Source organism: Gouania willdenowi, chromosome 10, assembly GCF_900634775.1.
Source record: "Gouania willdenowi chromosome 10, fGouWil2.1, whole genome shotgun sequence".
NCBI lineage: Eukaryota > Metazoa > Chordata > Actinopteri > Blenniiformes > Gobiesocidae > Gouania > Gouania willdenowi.
Genome location: NC_041053.1, coordinates 27,923,426 through 27,944,956, shown reverse-complemented (window position 1 = coordinate 27,944,956; position 21,531 = coordinate 27,923,426). Strand labels below are relative to the sequence as shown.

General features: G+C 39.9%; 1 protein-coding gene across 2 annotated transcripts in view; it reads left to right on the top strand.

Moving 5' to 3' along the window:
* myot (myotilin) overlaps positions 1 to 21,440 on the top strand; it is a 31,242-nt gene extending 9,802 nt beyond the window's left edge. Inside the window, exons 7-18 of one of the 2 annotated variants that reach the window (XM_028459004.1) lie at positions 50 to 169; positions 247 to 451; positions 10,060 to 10,249; positions 10,319 to 11,193; positions 11,734 to 11,884; positions 11,949 to 12,044; positions 12,545 to 12,582; positions 13,488 to 13,626; positions 15,983 to 16,190; positions 16,268 to 16,433; positions 18,509 to 18,642; positions 20,288 to 21,440. In XM_028459004.1, coding sequence (XP_028314805.1) covers positions 50 to 169; positions 247 to 451; positions 10,060 to 10,249; positions 10,319 to 11,193; positions 11,734 to 11,884; positions 11,949 to 12,044; positions 12,545 to 12,582; positions 13,488 to 13,626; positions 15,983 to 16,190; positions 16,268 to 16,433; positions 18,509 to 18,642; positions 20,288 to 20,430 — 2,465 coding nt within the window. In that variant the 3' untranslated portion in view covers positions 20,431 to 21,440. Of the gene's footprint in view, positions 1 to 49; positions 170 to 246; positions 452 to 1,685; positions 1,859 to 10,059; positions 10,250 to 10,318; positions 11,194 to 11,733; positions 11,885 to 11,948; positions 12,045 to 12,544; positions 12,583 to 13,487; positions 13,627 to 15,982; positions 16,191 to 16,267; positions 16,434 to 18,508; positions 18,643 to 20,287 lie in introns of those variants that run through there. The other variant, XM_028459005.1, reaches the window with a different exon arrangement.
* The last annotated feature ends 91 nt before the right edge of the window (positions 21,441 to 21,531 follow it).

The following is a 21,531-nucleotide window of genomic DNA, read 5'->3' as shown; positions in this document are numbered from 1 at the left end:
ATAATTATTAGGATTGGATGGTAATGGCTGGTCTGATGGTTGTGTGCAGAGGAGCTGTGCACACTGGTGATCACTGAGGCCTTTCCTGAAGACTCTGGTCTGTTTAAATGTGTGGTTTTCAACTCTTACGGCACTGTGTCCTGCTCAGCCATGTTGGAGGTTTACAGTGGTGAGTATTCCACTCGATGTGTTGCCTGTATTGGTCATTGTACAGCCTTAGTAGCAGTATCCATGCTCTCTATGTAGATGAAGAGGAGCAGCTGGAAATAGAAGTCATTCACCAGCAGGACAATGTCCCTCTGAGACAAGAGAAAGAGGAAATATTCCAGCAGCAGACTTTGTCTACTATACAGAGTGATGAGGACTTTATGCCTGTGCTGCCTGACCCTGAGAACCTGCCCCCACCTGAGTGGCCTGAGAGCCCAATGGAGGACACCATCCCTCCTGCTGAGTGAGTACCGGTAACTGAAAACACAGACATCAAATGACCATATAGTGCACATTGAAGGAAATGGGTAGCATTGTTGTCATACAACTAAAATCATTTTCTATCAAGTAGAAGGAAGGATTTAAACACATTTTTGTCATCACTATAGGTTTTGGGAAATTGAAAATGATCAGCAACTGTATATCAAAATGAACCAAAATAACTTTGTTTAGTTAACTTTCTTGTTTGGATTCAAGTTTTGTTGGTCTTTAAAAAGGTCGTCAATCTATGGTCATTAGGCTTATGGCTGTAGAGAGTTTGCCCTTGTGGTACAATATTGTAATTGTAAATTATAATGGTCTTCTTTCTGAAAATATTTAATATCCCCCCCCCAATAAAATCTAAAAAAAAATGAAGAGTTAATCCAATCCTGCATTATTACTATGGTACAATGGTATAATCTTACCAATCCAAACCCATCTATAACTTTTTTTTTTTTTCTTGTTACACATCAAAACCCATCAATAACTAAATTAAATAACTAAATTACCATCTAGTCATCAGGATGTGAGGTGTTTGTTTGCAGGATTACATCAAAAGTACCTAGTTGATCAAATTTGAACCAAAGTTAGACCTTACGTCATAGAGTAGTGTAACTCATTACAAAATATATATTACTAGTTACAATTAAAGTAACTGAAGTTACATGCATATTTAACTTCAGTTGTATTTGCTTTGTTTTCTCACGGTTTGCAATGATTTGAGGAATAAAAGATGATCATTATAGTTAAATATATCTCATGGGGAACAAAAAAATGAGCTTTTTGCTCCTGTAACAGCAGAAGTATTTGAAACAAAACTGAGACGATGTTATTGGAACACCATCAGTGTGATATAATAAGTGTTCTGGACCAAAAGTAACTCAAAGTAGTGTAACTCAGTTACATTATTAAAAAAAAAATAAATAAAAAAAACAGTAATATTGTAATACAAATATATTACATTTTTATCCCAGTAACTAGTAAGATAAATATATTACAAGTTTAGAGTAACTTACCCAACATTGTAGACAAATATGCTGAATTTAACAGTGTATGTTTGATAAATGAATGAAACACAATGAAAACAAAATACTTCTCCTTTGAATCCTAATCAACCTCCATGATCCGAGTTGGAATCAGAGCTGATGGCTGAGTGTAGTTCTACTGTTTATCCAGATGAGGGCGCTGTTTTTAAACTAGTGATGCTCATTGTGCCTCTAAATAAATAACTGATGACTGGCCTGGACTGGGGCGCGCTCCCGGCCCTGGTCGTGGACGCGCGGCCCACCTGTTGGCTGCTCGTGCTCCCGGTGCTCAGTCCGCCTCCAGCCGGGACAGCGCGCGCACATTCTCCGGTACCGGGCCTTGAGGACGGGGGTCGGTCACGGAGGTAAGCTTTACCTCTGCTGCTGCTGCTGCTGTGTTCTCATCCAAACATCAATGTTTAAACGCACTAATGTGTGGTTGGAAACTTAATATGATGCATATTCTCCTCCGAAAAAGGTCAAACGATGTTAAAGTAGACTTTAGGCTATTTTAGGACCGTTGTGTCACAGAAGATGTTTGAGGCACTGTTTGTTTTTGTGTGTTTTGTCCTCATATATTCATTAGTCTATATTGGAAACAGCTGATTAATCAGCGCTCAATGATTGGTCTGGGAAACAACATTAATCCACTGACCACAAGTGTGTTTATATTTTAAATTGCGCTTTAACGTAACACATATTTGAAGATGTTTGTAGCGCACAGTAGGATAAATAATAAACATGGCGCTTTTATTACCACCAAAGCGTTTTTTTTTTAGGTTTCCAGTCTTTTTCTCACACATTTCTGTTTTCTTTCTGTTTTTGCGGTTTGATCATGTTTGTTATAGTATTAAAAGTACTATAGTGTGGTGTTGTGTTAATTTGAAAAAAAAAAAAAAAAAAATCTAAATATATTTTAATCAGTAATTTTTTTTTATTCTACTAATTACTAGACATTTCCGGTGACCCAACAAGGGGTCACAACCCAAAGGTTGAAAAACCCTGCATTATTGACTCAGTGCCCTAAAAGTATAAGAGGGTACTGAAGGGAACTACAGTATCTCTATTGTTACATCACTGTTGTTAAACCAACTTACATTTGAAATCATAACATTGACCCCCTCTGTTGCCACTGAGTATTTTTAGTTCTAATTTAATTAGATCTATTCTAATACTAGACATTAAGATTAGAGCTCAACTGATTCATCGGTGCAGCCGTACAATTTCTACAAATTTGCCTTTTCTTTTTTATTATTGGCTTTATTTACAGTCCCTATGTTGATAGTGTTACTATATAAAGTTCCTTATTTTAATAATTTAGTAGTATTTTTTTATTCTTTGTCTTCAATCATATTTAGGGTGTTATAGGAATTTGTGTTCATGTAAAGTTCTTATTTCGACTATCGATCGATATATTGGATATCGGCTTTTTTTAAAAAATATACCCCCAATATCGGTGTCATTATGTGCCCTAGACATCCCACATTGGTCGTGCTCTATGCATCCGTGGCTAATTATTGTAGACATGTTTCTGTGTAAAAGTAACACGAAACCTGCTTAATGTGAGACATACAGTCAGTAACGAGTGGTTCTATATCTGCAGCGTTCCGTTCTGACCCGTTGGGTCCAGTCCACTGAAGGGTGTGAAGTGTTTCTGTGTGACAGTCGTATTCCCAGAGTGAATCCATGTCCCACAGTTATGATCCCGTTTGAAATATGAAGAGCAGACCTGGCGTCTGTCCTTCACGACCCCCACCCCACCCCACCCCTCCACCCAGTATAGCACACACAACAACAGTCAACAACAGTGGCTTCATTCTGGTGTTTAAGGTCAGGTTTAAGTTCAAGTCCAACTGTGTTGTGATTTGTGGCTTTGTTGTTGCTTCCTTCTGACCTTTGTCAAAGTCTGACGTCTTTATCGTTGGATAATGAAGCTGGTTTGCGTGAAAGTTTACGCAGCGATTTGTTTTTTGTTTTTTTTTTCAAACCAATTTTTTGTAAATCCTCATTGCATAGCAAATAAATTCAAGATCATCATGATCTATTACCAAAAAAATGATCTGTTTACTTTTTAAATTCTGACAGATCAAGTATATTACAAAGAGCATTAGTTTGTTAAAACAGTCCCCCCAAAAAATTTACTTTTAACTTAAATTCTCTGACTGTAATATACTTCACAGATGTGATTTTTTTTTTTTCCCGCCTGTCAAAGTTAAACTTCTAAATTAGAGGTCGACCGATATGGGATTTTCAAAGGCCAATTAATAAATGAAATTCAGCCGATGGCCGATATCTAAAGCCGATATTTGAGTCCGATATACATTTTTTTTTTTTTTTTTTTAAGCACATTGATTATGAAAGACAATTGAAACACTTGTATGATATAAATGTACATATTAGAAATTAAATTAAATACACCAATAGAACTCTTGTAATGCGTTGAACTTTAAATATACCCGTACACAACCAAGTACAACAAAAAGTACAGGACGGGTAAGTAGCCGTAAAGCACGACAACAAGATACAGTGTGCAAGTAGTCGGCTTAAACTATTTGAAGCTTCATTCGTAATTTAAAGTATCTAGTAATTAAGTTCACAAAATATTTTAAAATATACAATCAAACAGTAACCTGTAAAGTGGTTTCAGTGCAAACATGTGTTTTTTTTTTTTTTTTTTTTGCCAGTTTAGCTTTTAGCGGCACTAGCTAAGCAGGGTTAAAATAACGGTTGAGGTTTGACTTGTTTTTTCCTTAAAAAAAAAAAACCCCTTAAATTTTGAAAAATAAATAATTTACTATTATTGACTGATAAGTAAATTATCTTTTAAATTTTTGGGCATTCAGAGATAGGCCTATAACTTAGTTATTCCAATTTTCTCTTCAACAGCAATACCTGGTAATAAAAGGTTTCCATGAATGATCCTATTTTCTATGGAGGTTGATGAAGGTCCTGTGTCTTCCCTGAAGGACAAACTGAAATCAGGCCATTTACCAGAGATTGTGTTGCAGAAAAAGTTTATTCTCTAAACAATGTTAAGTTTGTCTGTTTCTGCATGTATATTGAAACCTCAGGTATACATGTTAACTTGAAATATAATAGTAGTGTTCTGAATTATTACTAATGGGAACATATTGGGTTTTTTTCTTCTCTTTTTTTTTCTTTTTAAACTGTAGATAGAGGTTTTAAAAGCATAAATAAAATATCTTGATACAAATGGGGGTTAATGCCAGTTACCATAATAAGACAAGTTGTCAATTATTTTAGTAATTATTCCCATAAACAATGGTGCAGGGGCATTTCTAGACCCTCTTGGGGGCCCAAGGCAAGGAGGACTATGGGGCTTTCCAGCCCCATAATGATGATGAATGCAGTCCAGGACAACGGATCAGTAAAGAAATACTTTATTAAATGATTACATTTATAAAATAAATAATAAATAACATAACTATAACTGAATGCAAACTTACTCACAATATATAAATGCCAGAAAAACAAACACAACTAAAATGTGCAAAATTTCAAGTATGATAAAAATGCAACCAAGGGAAAAAAAAAACAACAAAAAACAAGGAATTGATGTGAAAAGTAAGAACTGTGACACCTTGGTCTTATATCTATAATAATTAATGAACTTTAATGCTTCTTGTTAACATTTTATGCAGAAAATGTATGGATATATTACTACATTATTTTTTAATTCTAAATACAAATGATCCACAGTCTAGACTAAACTGACAGCAGGATTGATGCTGGTATGAGTTTTGGCGGTGGCCGGTTGGATGCTGAAGCATTAGCCTAGCAATCACATTAGATTATAAACTACTCAGTCTGTATGACTGTGTTGCGACTTTGACACCAATTACCTCTATGCAGATGTTAATGCATGTTTAAATGTGTCTGCGTGTGTGAAACACTATATGGTAAGTCTATATGACTGTGTCGCAACTCTGACACCAGTGGCCTGTATGCAGATGTTAAACCATGTATAAAGCATTAGCATAGTATTAACATTAGCCTCGCGTTAGCAGTAGCGTAGCGTTAATATTGGCGTAGCATTAGCATAGCATTAGCATTGGCCTAGGGTTAGCATTAGCCTAGCATTAGCATTAATCCAGCAATAGCCAAGCATTAGCAATGGCATTACCCTAGCATTACACTACCATTAGCCCAGTTAACCAGTAAAACCAGTTTAGAAGTCCAATTTGCACAGTAGTATGTTAAATTCTCAGTATGAAAGGAAAAACCAGTTAGAAGTCCAATTTACACTGTAGTATGTTTAAAAATCCCAGTATGAAAGGAATACCCAATAAAACCAGTTAGAGGTCCAGTTTACACTGTAGTATGTGGTAAAATCCCAGTATGAGCTGAAAGTGAACAAACAGCTGAACAAGTCAAAGTTTGAATGGTGTAAATTGTTAGAAGAATGGCCGAGCAGTTAAAGATCTAAGTTGTAAGTGTAAAATGAGAACCTGCAAACTCCACACAAGAGGAGGATGGGTGATGATGAAGATTTGATTGGTTGAAATCAGTTGAAACCACCTGTAAACTCCTCATATAGATCCTCTTCAGGGCTGTCAGTGACCTGGTTACCATGGTAACTCCATTAATTTCAATGGGAGTCTGATGTTTTTTGATGAAATTTTTTGAAAATTCTCATTCCACCATTCTTTTCAATGCGCCTTAAAATCGCATATTTTTGCAATTTATGCTGCAAACATTTCACAAATCTCTTAGATAAATAATAGCATGCGATTCCTGACCATTGCGCACATTTTGGTGTAAAATTTGCGGGGGTTTTCTTTTCTCAAAACTCTAGGACAAGTTATGCACCTAAGATTTGGCTGAAGGTGATTAACAATAAACACACGGGAGAACTTCATGATATGGAGTGCAGCAAGTGGCTCGAGGCGAGGCCCGAGCCCCTAATAAATGTGCTCTAAGTTTGTTATACCACAGAAGTGTGATGTTAAACACACGTTCAAATTTGAATGATTTATATATACATATATACATACTTTATGAATGTCTTTACACGGACTTCAATGTGCAGTTACCTTTTCTGGTGCTGTGTGGATGACTTGGAGTTTGGAACAAAGTGCCTGGGACTAACTGGGACAAACTTTTGTATAATAGAACACACATAGCTAACGCATTCTCACTTACCACTATCACATTTTTTCTTTTCATCCTCTTCTTGTTTTTTTTTCCTTTTCATGTGCCCTGAGGGATATCATATGTCCGCTTCATTTTTTTCAGTATTTGACAACAATAACTGCACGTTGATGCAGGGAGCATAGTAGTGAGACCCCATTATGGGAGGTTCCCAAAGTGTCATTGTAATGTGTTTGGGGAGTTTCAAGTTATTGCTGATGTCTGTAGGGGGCTCCCTACTAGTAACTAGCCAGTGACTACTCGGAAAGGGCCCCGTGCTGGGGATTTTTGATGCGCTGCCTGTCATTGCAGCATCTCAAAGCAGTTAAATTATTTTGTCATTGAAATTGACTGTCAGCCGTCCCTCGGGGCCCCCTTCAGCTTGGGGCCCTAGGCAATTGCCTGTGTTGCCTACCCCGTTGCGGCGCCTCTGCAATGGTGTAACAGTGTTTCATAATCCTAGCATTGTAGTACATAATGTTGAGATTGTAGATGATTGAAGTGAGGGAACTGTCCGGAGTTGTCTGTACATCAGCTTTAGTTCTTCATTGAACAGCCTTAGAAGATTGAGTTTTTAACTGCCCTCTGGTGCCATCGCTCATACACATGTACCAGGAACAGTTTGATGTGCCCTTACCAATAATGACACACAAGATTTGTGTGTGTGTGTGTGTGTGTGTGTGTGTGTGTGTGTGTGTGTGTGTGTGTGTGTGTGTGTGTGTGTGTGTGTGTGTGTGTGTGTGTGTGTGTGTGTGTGTGTGTGTGTGTGTGTGTGTGTGTGTGTGTGTGTGTGTGTGTGTGTGTGTGTGTGCGTGTGTGTGCGCGAGTGATGGGGTTACGTCACTGGTTGAAAGTCTGCACCTGCCAGCTGATGTCTAAATACCAATACCAAATTAGCTCTGTGCACTTAATTACACACAAACACCGTACATAAGGACACACATACAAGAAAGCATCATTAGATCACTGTTGCTCCAGTTGATTAGATCGATGTAATGGGCATTCCTCATTATTGGGGCATTGGACAAATCCACTCCACCATAGTGGTAATACGTACATGTGCAGTCACTTTCCAGTTGAGTGATCATCTTCTCTGCATTATTCTGTATATCTTTACACACACACACACACACACACACACAAAAGATAAGCACCCCTGCACTAAGAAATGTTAAATGCCAAATAGTTTTTTGTCAGATTCTACCTAAACTGCTGCATTGGTGCAAACTTTATTTATCAATTCATCATGTGCATGTCCTATAGAATTAAACCAGGGAAATAACACACGCTATTTTACTTTGCACCCTCAAATATACCCCTTTATAACACTGCAGAGTACGTACACCTTTTTGTACATCCAACCTTCAAACACATACTCATTTGGCCATATTTGACAACTGCACTTAAGCTCCCACATGAATACATACTTCCGACGGGCACTGTACTAATGTGAATAAAACTAAATCAAAGTATATTGATATTGTTGTCAACTAATACAAACTAAACTATAATGTTCACATGGGACAAAATCCATCCAGAACTAAGAGGGGTTTTTTTTTGGAAGGTATCCATTCATAACTACTTTTAAGTGAAAGGGGGATGAGCCTTATTTACCATCCCATATCAGGTTGATGAATGGTAATTGAAGTAAAAACTCTTGTGCTTTATTTCTTACTCGACTATATCTGTAACAGATTTAGTCCACTTACAATTTTAGTCTTTAGTTTACTAAAACTAGACTAGAACCAAAGTAGTCCTTATCACTGATGACTAAATTTTGACTAAAATTAATTTGCATTTCAGTCAAAAGATTTGACTTAAACTCAATCAAAATTTGCTGTCAAAATTAACACCAATTTCCACAGATTTGACTTAACTACAATTTCTGCAATGTTTGATCATGTATATCCCTTTAATGTGTCTGCAGTAGAATGAGCACTAGTGAACTAGTCTGGGTGTAGAAAGGCTGCTATTGTGGTTTAGTCCCATGCATGGCCAGGACCGCGTAGTTACCATGGGAACAGCATTCTTCCCAAATAAAAAGTGGAGGTGCAGCCATTTCAGTGTGGTCACTGACAGCATAGTGAAGTATCTAATTAGTTGGTGCACTACATGCTGTCTCAACTGTTACCACACAAGTGTAGTTTCAACCTGATCACCAATGGGAGATGGTGTAGGAATAGATAATGGAGTGTGCCCTCTAAAATATGTCTAAGCACTCCAAAGCCTTCACAACCAGGACAAACACTGTCCAACTACATTCAAGACTCTGCTCTCTTCATTTCAATGCTCACCTTTCCCCCAGAGGAGTGACGTACGATTACATTTATGTCCACTCTGATGACAAAACCATGGGATTGTTTATATTTATTTATCTGAGATGATGGTGAACTATACCCTCCTTGGGTTATTTCAGTATCTTCGGAGATGGCACAAAGATTTCAGAGATTCAAGGTTGATCCAAAGTACTCTTCTGTCCTTTAGTATTTTTAGCCTGAAGTCATGAACCTGATGGATATTATCTCACTCTGGCTTTGATGTCTAGTGCTGCTCTTCTGGCTTCCACTCCAGCTGTCCCGAGTTTCAGATTTTTATAGTGTATTTTCCTCTCTTTGTCATCAGCAGGTAAAGCTCACCTGACTTTGCTGTTATATATTTGATAAAGATTGTACATACCAGTATACACGTGAGATTACTTTTTCAGACCAAGGACCACTTAAACAATTCAAGAAAAATCCAAGACCACTTAACTCGACAAAACCAGTATATCTGTTTATTTATTCTTGATTGAAATAGTATTACTCTTGTCATCTGTCCTTGAGCTGGTCTTTCAAAGTTCAGGCTATGTTGGCGACAACTTTGAGCCAAGTTGTCGCTTGCCGGTGAACTGCTCTCTTGGGATTCAGCGCGCATGAACTCACTTGTCGCTCCATCTGATTCACATAAATCAGGATGATGCAGCGTTCCTGTTGTGTCAGTTTCTATCCATTTTTCTTTTAGTTGACCTCGTCTTGTCGAGACCGCGTTTATCTCTTTGACATAAGATTGTAAAATGTTAAACTTTGTAGCGACAAAGCGGTGTCGCAAAATAGACTCGTTACTGACAGTTTAAATTCACATATAATTTACATAGTTTTTGAGTCAGTTTGAGAAACATGATTTAAAAAAAAATGTAGTTTAAATAATTTTAAAATTTATTTGCCCAATAAAGTAACAGACCACTAGGGGTCTCTCGAGGACCACTCTTTGAGAAAGTCTAGATTAGAGATATTGTACTTGTAGAGTCTAGCATTAAGTTTTCAGTGTTGAACAAAATAGTTTTCATCAATGTAATTGGCAATGTTTACTTGGGATAAAATGGGAAGGAGAAAACATTGTTCTATAAGCATGTCTTTGTCTGCTGTTTATCCTGTAGTTTCCCCGAGCTTCAACCAGACAGCCACCACTCTGAGGAACTCTTTGGTCCCAGTGAAGAGGGACAAAGGTCACCAGAGGTCACTGTCTACACCACTACACCCAGTCCTCCTCCTCCACCATCCTCTCCAGAAGCCAGAGGAAAAGCTCCAGCACCCAAGCTGTTCACCCCGAGCAAGATTACGTTCACCGTAAGGGTGTTTCAACAAAGCTTTTCCATTTTCTGAGTATTTCCCAGTAAGAGCATGTTGTCTTTCTAGTCCTCCCAATCAGGAAGCGACAACATGAACCTGTCAGACCTGCCGACCTTCACTCCCAGTGCTTTCCCTCCCAGTGCCTTCAACTATGAGCGACCAAGGCATTTCATCCAGTCGCAGCCGTCCTTCCAGGCTCCCAGCTATGAGAGCGTGCTCAGGGAATCCCAGGAAAACCAGAACAACTCCCAACTACACCTTAACACCGCCCAAGAACCTCAGAATGTGATGGAATCACAAAGTAGATCGACACAGAGTCAGTCTTTCTCAGTGTCCAGGTCCATGTCACAGACTCAGTCCCAGTTCCAGTCCTTAAACCTGAGTCAGAACCAGACTGTCAGTCAGACGGAGACCCAAACCACTCCCAATGGAATTGTTAGGTCCTCCCCATCCTCATCCAGCCTCAATTCTCCTGTTTCCACTCCAGCTACAGCCGCCCCTTCGCTCCATCCCTGTGCCACCACCCCCTCCTCCTCCTTGCCTCGCACCACCATGCGCTCCTCCATCACCCTCACCCCCAGTGTTCCCAGTGCCACCGGTCTTGGCAGTGCCACCCTGTCAGCCAACCCAGACCCCATGTCAGCCCCCGCTGCATACCTCTGCTCTGTGCTGCCCTCCCAGTCTTCTTTCTCCGCTTTCTCTAAAGTGTCTCCCAGCTCAAACTTCCCTCTAACCTCCACCTCCCCCAACCGCTCCCCAGTCGCCCCCTCCAGCCCCCTCCTTCCCACAAGAACCTCGGTCCCTCAGCAGGCCCTCCCCGTGTCCCCCTCCTCCCCTCGATCCCCACTCTCTCCACCTTCCTCCAATGCTCAGAGTGGCCAAAACATGGTGCCGCCCGCCGTGGTCTCGCTGCCTGCCAGCTACAAGGGGTCACCCAACACGTGAGTGGACATTTGGCATTTCCCACCAACATTATTGCAAACAAATATCAGATAATCTCAAGCCTAGAGTACGGAAAGTAAATTGGCTAAGACTGTTCCCAAACTCTTTAAATAACCGGTTTTACATATATTGAAATGTCTGAATGAAGATACAAGAGCATCACTCTGTCTAAAAAAGTTATACTTGATTTTTAACCAGTTCAAAATGTTCCATACTGCATTTAACAATTGAACATTTTTCTGAAAAAAAAGTCTATTTTTTCCATGTGTGAGGGTGAGTGAAAAGCTGTCGCCTTCAGCAATTTATTTTCTAAGCACGACTAGAAACCTCAAGCCCATTTGAGACATTAAACAGGATATTTCCATTTCTGCATTCAGCTATACACCCATTCATTAATTTGTTCACTCATTCATGCATACTATCATACAAACATGAGTGCAAACCTACATTAATAAATCATTCTTTTTCGAGTTTCCCAGTTGGACCAAACTGAACTTTTTTGGTGGTGCTTCCCATTCTGCCTCCTTTGTGTCTCCCAGACTTCCTAAGCCTATATTGAAGAAGGCTGTCGCTCCTCGGCCGTCTTCCTCTCGCTCCACAGATGAAGATATCCAAGGATCTAAAGATGCTCTAATTCAAGATCTGGAGAAAAAACTGAAATCAAAGGAAGCCAGGAGGAGAACCAGCCAGGTTTGCTCACACATAACTGTGTGTGTGTGGGAATGTGTGTAAAATGATTGCTCTGTTTGGACAGAAACTGTCATATGAAGAGCGGATGGCCCGTAGGCTGTTGGGTCCGGACAACTACATGTGTGACCAAGATGGTTTTTCAGACTCTCAGATAGACCAGGTACAACACACATTTATCTCCACTTCCAGCTCTGTGTTTAAAAGATTTAGTCTCCCGTGGGCCTGTGCCAGCACCCATTAGTTTTCATTTGGCTGCTCAGCACAGACCACACATTGAAGCAGACCCCCCCCCATACACACTCCCCTCCTGATGGACCCACAGTTGAAAAAGGCCTGGCAGCATAATAGATGTGTGCATGCGTGTGTTCTGAATTGTTGTCAGATATCCTCTGTTGCTCACAGGGATTTGCACCGGCTATTCTCTATCTGTGCTCTTTCTTATACACACACACACACACACACGTCACACACACGTCACACTGTAACCTCTCAATCCAACAATGTTTGTCAGAGGCTATTTCAAGCCTGATTTCTGAGAACAAATCTCCACCACTCTTTCCCTGGTGACAACGGGCCTATTGTACACACATGCGCGCACACACACACATTCACACACACGACTTTATCACATTTATTTACACTGATTGTTGTTTCTTACAGCCGGAATCACCAGAAGGAAGACACACAGGTGGACTCTGGTAAGGACGTTTTAATGCATGATGCCATTTAAACAGTCACTGCTGTTTAAATCACTCAACATGGACAGCTGGGGGTCCAAGGGCCACATGCGGCCCTGACTTTAATTTTTTTTTGCGGCCCCCAAAGTAAATGCACAAAATGACTCAGGAAATGCACACAACAGCAGAAGTGCACAGTTACTCAAATGCATACAAATAATACATAGCACAAACAAACACACAACACAGCAGCAATGCACAATTACTCAAACACATAAAAAAATACAAATAATTGGACATAAAAAGACAACGAAAATTCACAAATTCACAAAACAATGAAGACTAGAAACATATACAAAAACAAATGAAAAATATACAAAACAAGAAAAAAATACGTATGACTCCAAAAACACACAAAATGACTCCAAAAATGCAGATTATTTCATCCAAAATATAGTCACACCAAAAATAAACAAAGTTGAATACAAACGGCTTTAAAGCAATGATTCAGAGAGAGAGAGCACGAGCAAATTAGTCCGTGAGTAAAGACAAAACTAAACTAATCTTTTGCAATTGTAATTTTCCCACTTTAATTAGAAGTTAAGAGGAGCTGGGACCTAAGGTAAACCTTGCCCTATAGAATGTAACCTGTCTATTAATAATGTGTTACATAACTCCACATGTTATGTGATCATCTATCTTTCAAATCCAATGAATAAGTGCAGCTGCCTGTCTGAGGTGGAGGAGATGGCTCAGGGCCATCATGCAGTAGTGATACTGTCAGAGGACAGAAACGGAACAGGAATTGGCGTTAATGTGGTCACTGCGCTCTGTTTGTGTTTGTGTGTGTGTGTGTGTTCACCAGTGGGCAGTAAGATTGACTCATTTAACGAGGGCTGCAGTATAAATAAGTCATGTCTATGCAGGGGGAGGCACCACTCGGGGACAGATGAGAGAAGCAATGAGGGATCGGCTATCCAGGAGAAATGTTACGCTCCTCGCTTCCTGCAGATCCCTGCTGACCTTACTGTGGAGGAGGGACGTTTCTGCAGGATTGACTTTAAGGTGAATCATTAATGCATAACCTGCTCATTTAAAAGGATCCTCAACCCAAATGACAGACGGCTCAACTCAAAAACTATTCTATAAAAGCTTTACTCATAGGAAAAGCATTTTTAACACACGCCTGTGGAGGTCGACATGTTTGAGAAACTGATGTAGTGATTACTTAAAGAAGGGCCCAATCCACTTAATTCCAACTGGTTCTATGAGGTTAAAGACACCCGATCATTCCCATGGTAGCATTGACTTAGCTGTTTTAAGGTGTCTGTAGTAAGGTGGCTGATAATGCAGCCATTTTTCCCAGTTCTTGTTTCCTTGTCAAAATCACATCCTTAGGAACTGGATGACTCATGCGTAGCTAAGCGCTAAAACATTGGAATGAAATGCTATTTTACTGAACTATTGTAGCGAAAACACAAAGGCTGTGTTCGAATTTGCATAATATCATACTACACATACTAAGTCTGACATCAAAATGAGTATGTAGTGCGTTCCAATTAGATTGTAGGAAAGATTAAGTATGCAAGAAATACTCAGATGTATACTATGTGTGTGTGTATATATATATATATATATATATATATATATATATATATATATGGACATTTTTGAAGTATGCATGGTGGGCACACGAGTCATACTCAACTGGCCCATGATTCATTGTGAGCAGAAAGTAAAATCATCCTGGGACTGGCTTCACGCTAAAAGTCAAACATCCCTGTTTCAAAATAAAAGTCTCTCTTCTAGTCGTCCATTCTATTGTAATGGTTTTCACTTGAGTGAAGACCGTGAAAGAACTTCCGGTTCCTAACCCTACTGTATTATGACTAATGACTATAGTTTTCATATTAATCTCATGCAACTCAACAACAGCAGTAAATAGCAGCGGACATCTTATATATTGTATTTGCATATGCTTCTGGCCTTTCACTGACAAACTGTTTTTCCCGTTTATTCAGAATTGCTTCTCTTGTTTTATGTTTAGCTAGGTGCTAATGCTACTTTAATACAGTAGCTACAGCTATGTTTTGATAGCATTTCTTACCTTGTATAAAACCTAATGTCCTCATCTGAAGCAGCAAATCGTTCCAAGCCAAACTTGTTCCTGATCCATCTCCTCCAGCCGTATCCGGAAGAGCGCAGCGTTCTCCGCCCGGACCTCCTCTATAACACTGAGGGCTAAGTCCAATACACCCAGCTCAGCCGACGAGCAATAGTCGTGGTCAAGACATGGTACATCCATTTCCTCCTTGGGGTCCTCAGAGGGAAAGTCTAGTTGCTCTCTTCGCTCTCAAACACCAGGACGAGGTGCAGGAAGGGAGTAATTATTCAATTCAAAAAGAACGGAGACAGCTCCGCCGACGCCCTTGTGCATTTGATCGCTCCTTCATGTCAGGGTTAGAGGTTAGCATTTATCTCTCCAGAGTTTGATGATCCACTTTTTTTGCAGCTCGTCCTCTTGTGGGAACGTAAAAAAACTCAAAGCAGAGCTACGTCTAGCTGAAGCTGTACACTTAGGTATCTTGATGTGCTATCTCCTCTTGTTTGGAAGGTAAACTTCGTCATTTTGGATGTCATTGTGTAGACACAACCACACAAACAGACACAACAAAACAAAACTGTGAAAAACACGTTTCAAAAGTGTGACGGCTCACTTCTTCACTGTTTTAACTGTCCGAAAGCGGTAAAAGGAAATACTTCACGTCACGTCTCACCATGCATATAGCCCATAGGGCTCTTGTTTTGAAGTTAACTGGAATTTTAGTCAGTAGCACAATAGAAAGTCTACAAAAATCTCCAAACTGTCAGCATGAAATGTTTCTGCAAATTTTATGAATCAAATGGCCGCATGTTGATATTGTACTTGGTCACTTTCTCGCTTAAAATCTTTTCAGAGCTTTCAAAGGTGGCGAATCAACAATATTTAGCCTCAGAATGCTTCAAGTTGTAGATTCAAAATGCATCTTGGGAATTTTGGAAGTATGCTTCAGTGGGAACGGTCATCATCCTAATCATACTAGTAGTATATAGTAGACATTATGTGCTCACTGTATGTAATTTTGAACACAGCCAAAGAGAACTCATGATGTAACAACATATGTGAGTGCTGATTGGCTGAAATCTCCAAAATGGTGATGCTCATATATAAAGGGATATTACATATGAAGTTGATATAAATGACTCTAAAACTTTTTCTGAAATCAATTAGTATTAAATATGTATTATTCACCTTTAAATCATCTAAAATGCAATCATGTGGTAGGTTGTGTATGGCTTTAGAGTTCAGCATTATGCTGAAGCCTGTGTGTATAAAGTGTAACACAGTCAAACGTTTGTGTTGGACTATGTTTTCTCTCAGGTTGGAGGCCTCCCAACACCAGACGTGTGCTGGTACCTTGATGGCAAAGCCATTCGTCCTGATGACTACCATAAGATGTTGGTGTGTGAGAAAGGCATGCACTCCTTCCTCATAGAGATCGTCACAGTGCACCATGCTGGTGTATATGAGTGTGTAGCCAAGAACCGAGCCGGGGAGAGCAGGTTCACCATGAGGCTGGATGTAATAGGTGAAATACTTGTTGTTGTGTTTTTTAATAATCAAACAGTGATGTGTTGATGGTAAAAAGCTGTTTCCTGTCTGCAGCTCAGGAAGCTCTGCGTCCTCCCACTTTTGTTCAGAAGATGTTGAACTCCAGAGCTCTAGAGGGCGATACTGTGAGGTTAGAGTGCAAAGTGGAAGCGTCCCCTCCTCCCCAGCTTTTCTGGAAGAAGGATAAAGACATGCTGCGCATTGACCCGCACAGAATGAGGTGGGCAGACCTAAGACATCAGACAGAAGCTCTAACCTAATGCTAGCAAGTAGCTCCAAATGTGTACTATTGATTAGCATCACTGTTGGACTCGTAATCAGTTACTTTTGCCTCTGATCATAAGCTACTCACATTACTGTAATTAAATGGCTATTTTGGATACCTGTACATTTCTAAATCAGTAATTTTACGTGTACTTAAGTATGTTTTAAAAGAAGTGATTTGTTACATTTCAACACCCAACTGTTACAAAGTAAATTTATATTTTTTGTTTTAAAATGATCCGACATTGTGAAACTACAAAAAATTAGATGGGCAGACAACAATCAAATGCATCACGTCATAGCCAACCAATCAGATTAAACGTAATGCACTGCATTATTGTCAAAAAAGTACCTTTAACCACAGTACTGTACTAGGGGTTGAAAAAGGTCCACTTTATGTGCACACTAGTCCAGTCGACGTCGATGACGTCACCAAGAGCTGAAGCCAAGCGGCAGCCGAGTGCCAGTGTTGTGCCAAAATCTGTGACAGCGGGTGGCGACAGTTCCAACTCCTGTGGCTTCTCGGTGGACATTTTACTCCCCCTCAAACTCTTTTGTAATTCTTCTCCAGTCTGCATTTACTTCACCCACCGGCGCATCATGTTTAAGGGGGAGTAAATGTCTCTTTAATAGCTACAAAGAGGTTTATGCAGTTGACGTAGCACTCTTCTTCTCTACCGCTGAGAAGCAGACATTGGCACAACACCGCCAGCCCCTGGAACATGAGACATGCTATAGAAGCTAAGTAAACCCAGGAACACTGCTGCTTTGCCTACCGTGAGTCTACGCTAACTGTTAAGCCCCAAGGCTTCCTCAGAACCGGGCGTTTAGACTTTGTTTGGGCTGTTTTTACGATAGCTTTGGCTTTTTTCACCGAAGCCGGTCTTGTGCCAAAGTCTGTGACCCAAAAAATATGTGACCGCTGCAGCTTTTTGGCGGTAGACAAGAGTGCTTCGTCAACTGCATAAACCTCTTTGTAGCTATTAAGGAGCTATTTACTCCCCTTAAACATGACGCTCTGGTGGGTGAAGTAAATGCAGACTGGAGAATAATTACAAACGTGTTTAAGGGGGAGTAAATGTCCGCCGAGAAGCCGCAGGGGTTGGAACTATCGCCACCTCTGGTCACAGATTTTTTTCGGATCATATTTTGGCCCAACAGCGGTCTGCCCCTGCTAACAGACCCTCCGTCCTGCACTGCTGATGTTTTCCAGATCTGCTTAAAACAGACATGTGACCACTACAGCTAACGTTAGCATTTATGTTAGCCATAGTATCTGCCTACTGGCTGCAGTTTGAGCACAAACCAGGAAGGAGCAAAGTGCCTTGCCGGGCAGGGGTACGAGGACCCTCATTTGCTGTGTTGCGCCGCCATCTTGGGCAAAAGTCAGGTACTGCGACTGAACTAGTCTGTTCAACTCCTATACTGTACTATTTCAGGTCAGCAGTTTATGAAGGCACATTGAACATAATCCATATGTTCTTGATCGTGTCATTTCTGATCAATGCTCAGCCACTTTCTTGGGTTCAGGTTGGGGTTTCTATTATGTTGTTAACCACATGGCTCATTTGGCATGGCACTGTTTTGGACTTCATAAATATACTTGGAGCTGAAAATGTTTTTTCATTTTTATTTTTATTTTAATTCACTGGTCTTTTATTTAAAAAAAAAAAAAAAGAAGAAGAAAAAGAATTGTACGCTTTGCCAAACCTTTTATTTTATACAGATTACTTTGTGGAAATTGAATTAATTGTGCTTTTTTAAGTTTATACATGAGAAGTTAACTGTTTGCAAGGGAACCGTGGCAATGTAACTAACTTTTACTTTGAGTACTATTTAATTGAGCTACTTTTTACTTGTACTTGAGTATTTTATGTATGACTTGCTTGTACTAGAATACAATTTCAATAAATACCAGCACTTCTGCTTGAGCATGTTATATCAGCACTCTTTACACCTCTGCTTATAATGGTGGATAAGTATGTGTTTATGAATCTAACCACTCTCTCTCCTGTAACTGTGCCCCTACAGTCTGTACCAGGACGGTTCAGGGCGACAGTGTCTGCTGATAGAGAGGCTGATGAAGTCAGACGCAGGCTGGTACACTCTGTCTGCGATCAATGAGGCGGGCATGTCCTCGTGCAACGCCAGGCTGGACGTTGGCAGTAAGTGTCTGAAATGCAGAAGGAGATAGACAGACGGTAACCATAGCAACGGCAGCAGCAAAAACAGCAGATGGAGTGCTGTGTGCACAGACCGCGGACTAGCAGACAAACGCTGTTACGTGATCGAGCGGAAACCTGATAAAGAAGCCAGTGTATTCATAACTATGGAGGAGGAAATGCTGCTCAGCTATTGGGTTTCTGCACCAGCTGCTACACACACACACACACACACACACACACACACACACACAGCTTCTGGTTCCACATGAGTGAGCTGCTCACCTGAAAGTGAGAGCGGAAGCAGTTCGGATGTTTGTCTGCACGTTTCTGTTAGTTACCAACGGGACATCAGTCACTGAAACGTTAGATCAGCACTCTTTTCCACTACTTTAAAATATTTAAATATTTAAAACATACATTACATTGTCCCTCTCTGTTCCTGCTTGTTGCATGTATGTGGCACTGAGCCATGCTGTGCAGGGTACCACAGTTATTTTCAGACACTTGGCATGAGAAGAATTTTAAAACCCAGTCCATTTGCCTGGGAGAGATATGTGAGTAGTTTTAGAAGCTGCTCTGCTTGTTCCTGCTCTTCTCTCTATGAGTCTATATTAAACTGTTGTTGATATGCAGGCTGCTGGAAATTTGACTAAAGTGTGCTTAGTTTTTTTTTATCCAAGTAAGTTAAATTGAACTAAATTGTAAATTTTCTCATCAAAGAGCAGCCAAACAAATGTCCCTGATCGCATGTTAATAACAGCAAATTTAGATTTGTTTGTCATAGTCTTATGACTAAAATTAGTTTTAGTCAAAGTTTAGTTTTAGTCAACTAAAGAACATTAAGATTTCAGTCGACTATATCTGTAACAGATTTAGTCGACTAAGAATTTTTGCATTTTTTTAAAGAATCCGTTACCTTTGATCAACCTGATAGGGTTGGTATCAATGTTTAATACACACAGATCAATTTGATGTGATCAATGTGTAAGATCACATGATCACATGAGTTATGATTGGATTTAATCACATTTTATTGGTCTAAGAAAACATCAACATATTTTGATATAGTTTTCGTTTTACATTTAGTCACTGTAGCGGTGTGTTGGCTGAAATGGTGATTGAAGCTAGAAGTTATTGATCAGATGAGCTTATCTTTTAACAGTTTTCTCATATTCTCCGTGTGTTACATTGTTTGACAGTTTGGAATTTACACTTTAATAATTTGTGGAGAAAACTCTGAAAAAACACTGCAGATGAATTGGACGTTACAAGCAGCATTGATCAAATACGTAACATTGTGTGAAATATCACCAGTGAACAGGTTCAGTAAAGGTTCTGTCAGTTAGAATGCATATATAAAATTAGTTTAATACATTTCTACATCTTAATACTGTATAAATACGACTTTGCAGAAAAACTGAGACAAATTTAAAGTCTTATGTGCAGTATTTATTCAGTTATTTATTTTATATTTTAGGGATTTAGCCTGCTTGTCATCAAATTGCGCCGTATGTGGCCCTGAGGTCAAAAGAGTTTGACACCCCTGGTTGAGGTATTGTCACTTAAGAAGATTTTGGTGATGAAAATTGGTGAAAACTTTAGTCGACAAATTGAACTCTGCCTGATTCTCAAACTCTTTCTCCAGCTCGTGCGGCCCCGCCCATGAAGACGGCACCCCCCGGTTCCAAGACGCTGAAGCTACTGTCGTCTCTGAGCCACGTTCCTGCCTCGACAGTGGAGAGCCCCGCCCAGCACACGGCGCCGCTCTACGAGAGCGAGGAGCTGTGACGCTTCTGAGCCTCATCATGTCAGGACTGTCAACCTGTAGCGTCACAGCTGGAATATCAGCCGTCATCACTAATCTTACTCTGGGTAATGTACATGTCACTAAGGTTGGCCACGTATGTGAATCACAGGGTCTGTGTCCTCCATTTGGTTTTAGTTCCCACAATCACATTCTGGTGAAGCTTTCACTTTCAGCTTTAACTCTTCTCCTTTTATTTGGGTTTTGGTCCCTGGCTCAGTCGCTAGCTGTAGCTGTTCAAAAGTATTACAGTATGTGACAAACTATTTATTTGATTACACCTTAAGCTTTTTCTTTCCTTTTAGCTGAACTCACCTGAAGCTTCTTTTTATGAACTTCTTTGGTGTTTACAGTTGGTCACATCTGCAGTGCAGATAAGACATTTTATTGCCTCTTTTCCTCCTCCGAGTGCATAAATTACCAGTTCAAACTGTTAGCTGTGGATTTGCATGCTAGTAGCAATCTGACAATTAATCCAGTGAGTCCAATTCTTTAAACCTGAGGTGAGTTTTCATTTAAATAGAGACTATAAACTGGTTAAGCTAAGTAGTTCCTATACAGTGCTAGGGTCAGACACCAGATTATTTTAGGGATACAGAATGTTAAGAGGACAGTGTTTATCTCCCATGTGATAAGAACAGACACTGAGAGGACTCTCAATCATGTGCTTGAATGTCTATGATATGACTCTGAGTTCGCTTACACTGACTTATTTCAATACAGTGTTGATTTTTAGCTTATTTTGAGTGTTCTAAGCTGCAAATATTACATACTGTGCCTTTAAACCACAAGAGGAAACGCCTGGTGTTTAACTGTTGGTAGTCGAGTGTGTTTTCCTTCAGTACTGTTTGTTGTGTAAGTTCTACATATCACTGTTGTTATGAATGAGGAATACATATGGTCGTCTTTGTGACCTGGAATGGTTTCTGATTTTATTTTTTTCGTGTTGTGCTGCCCCCTGGTGGCAATAAAGGAGACTTGCACATAAAATGCATTGTTGACCCTTTTTCTTTCGTTCTTCCAATCAGCATGTGCCTGTAGGTGTTGGTGATAAACCAGCAAAATGATGCACACCTGCATTTTAA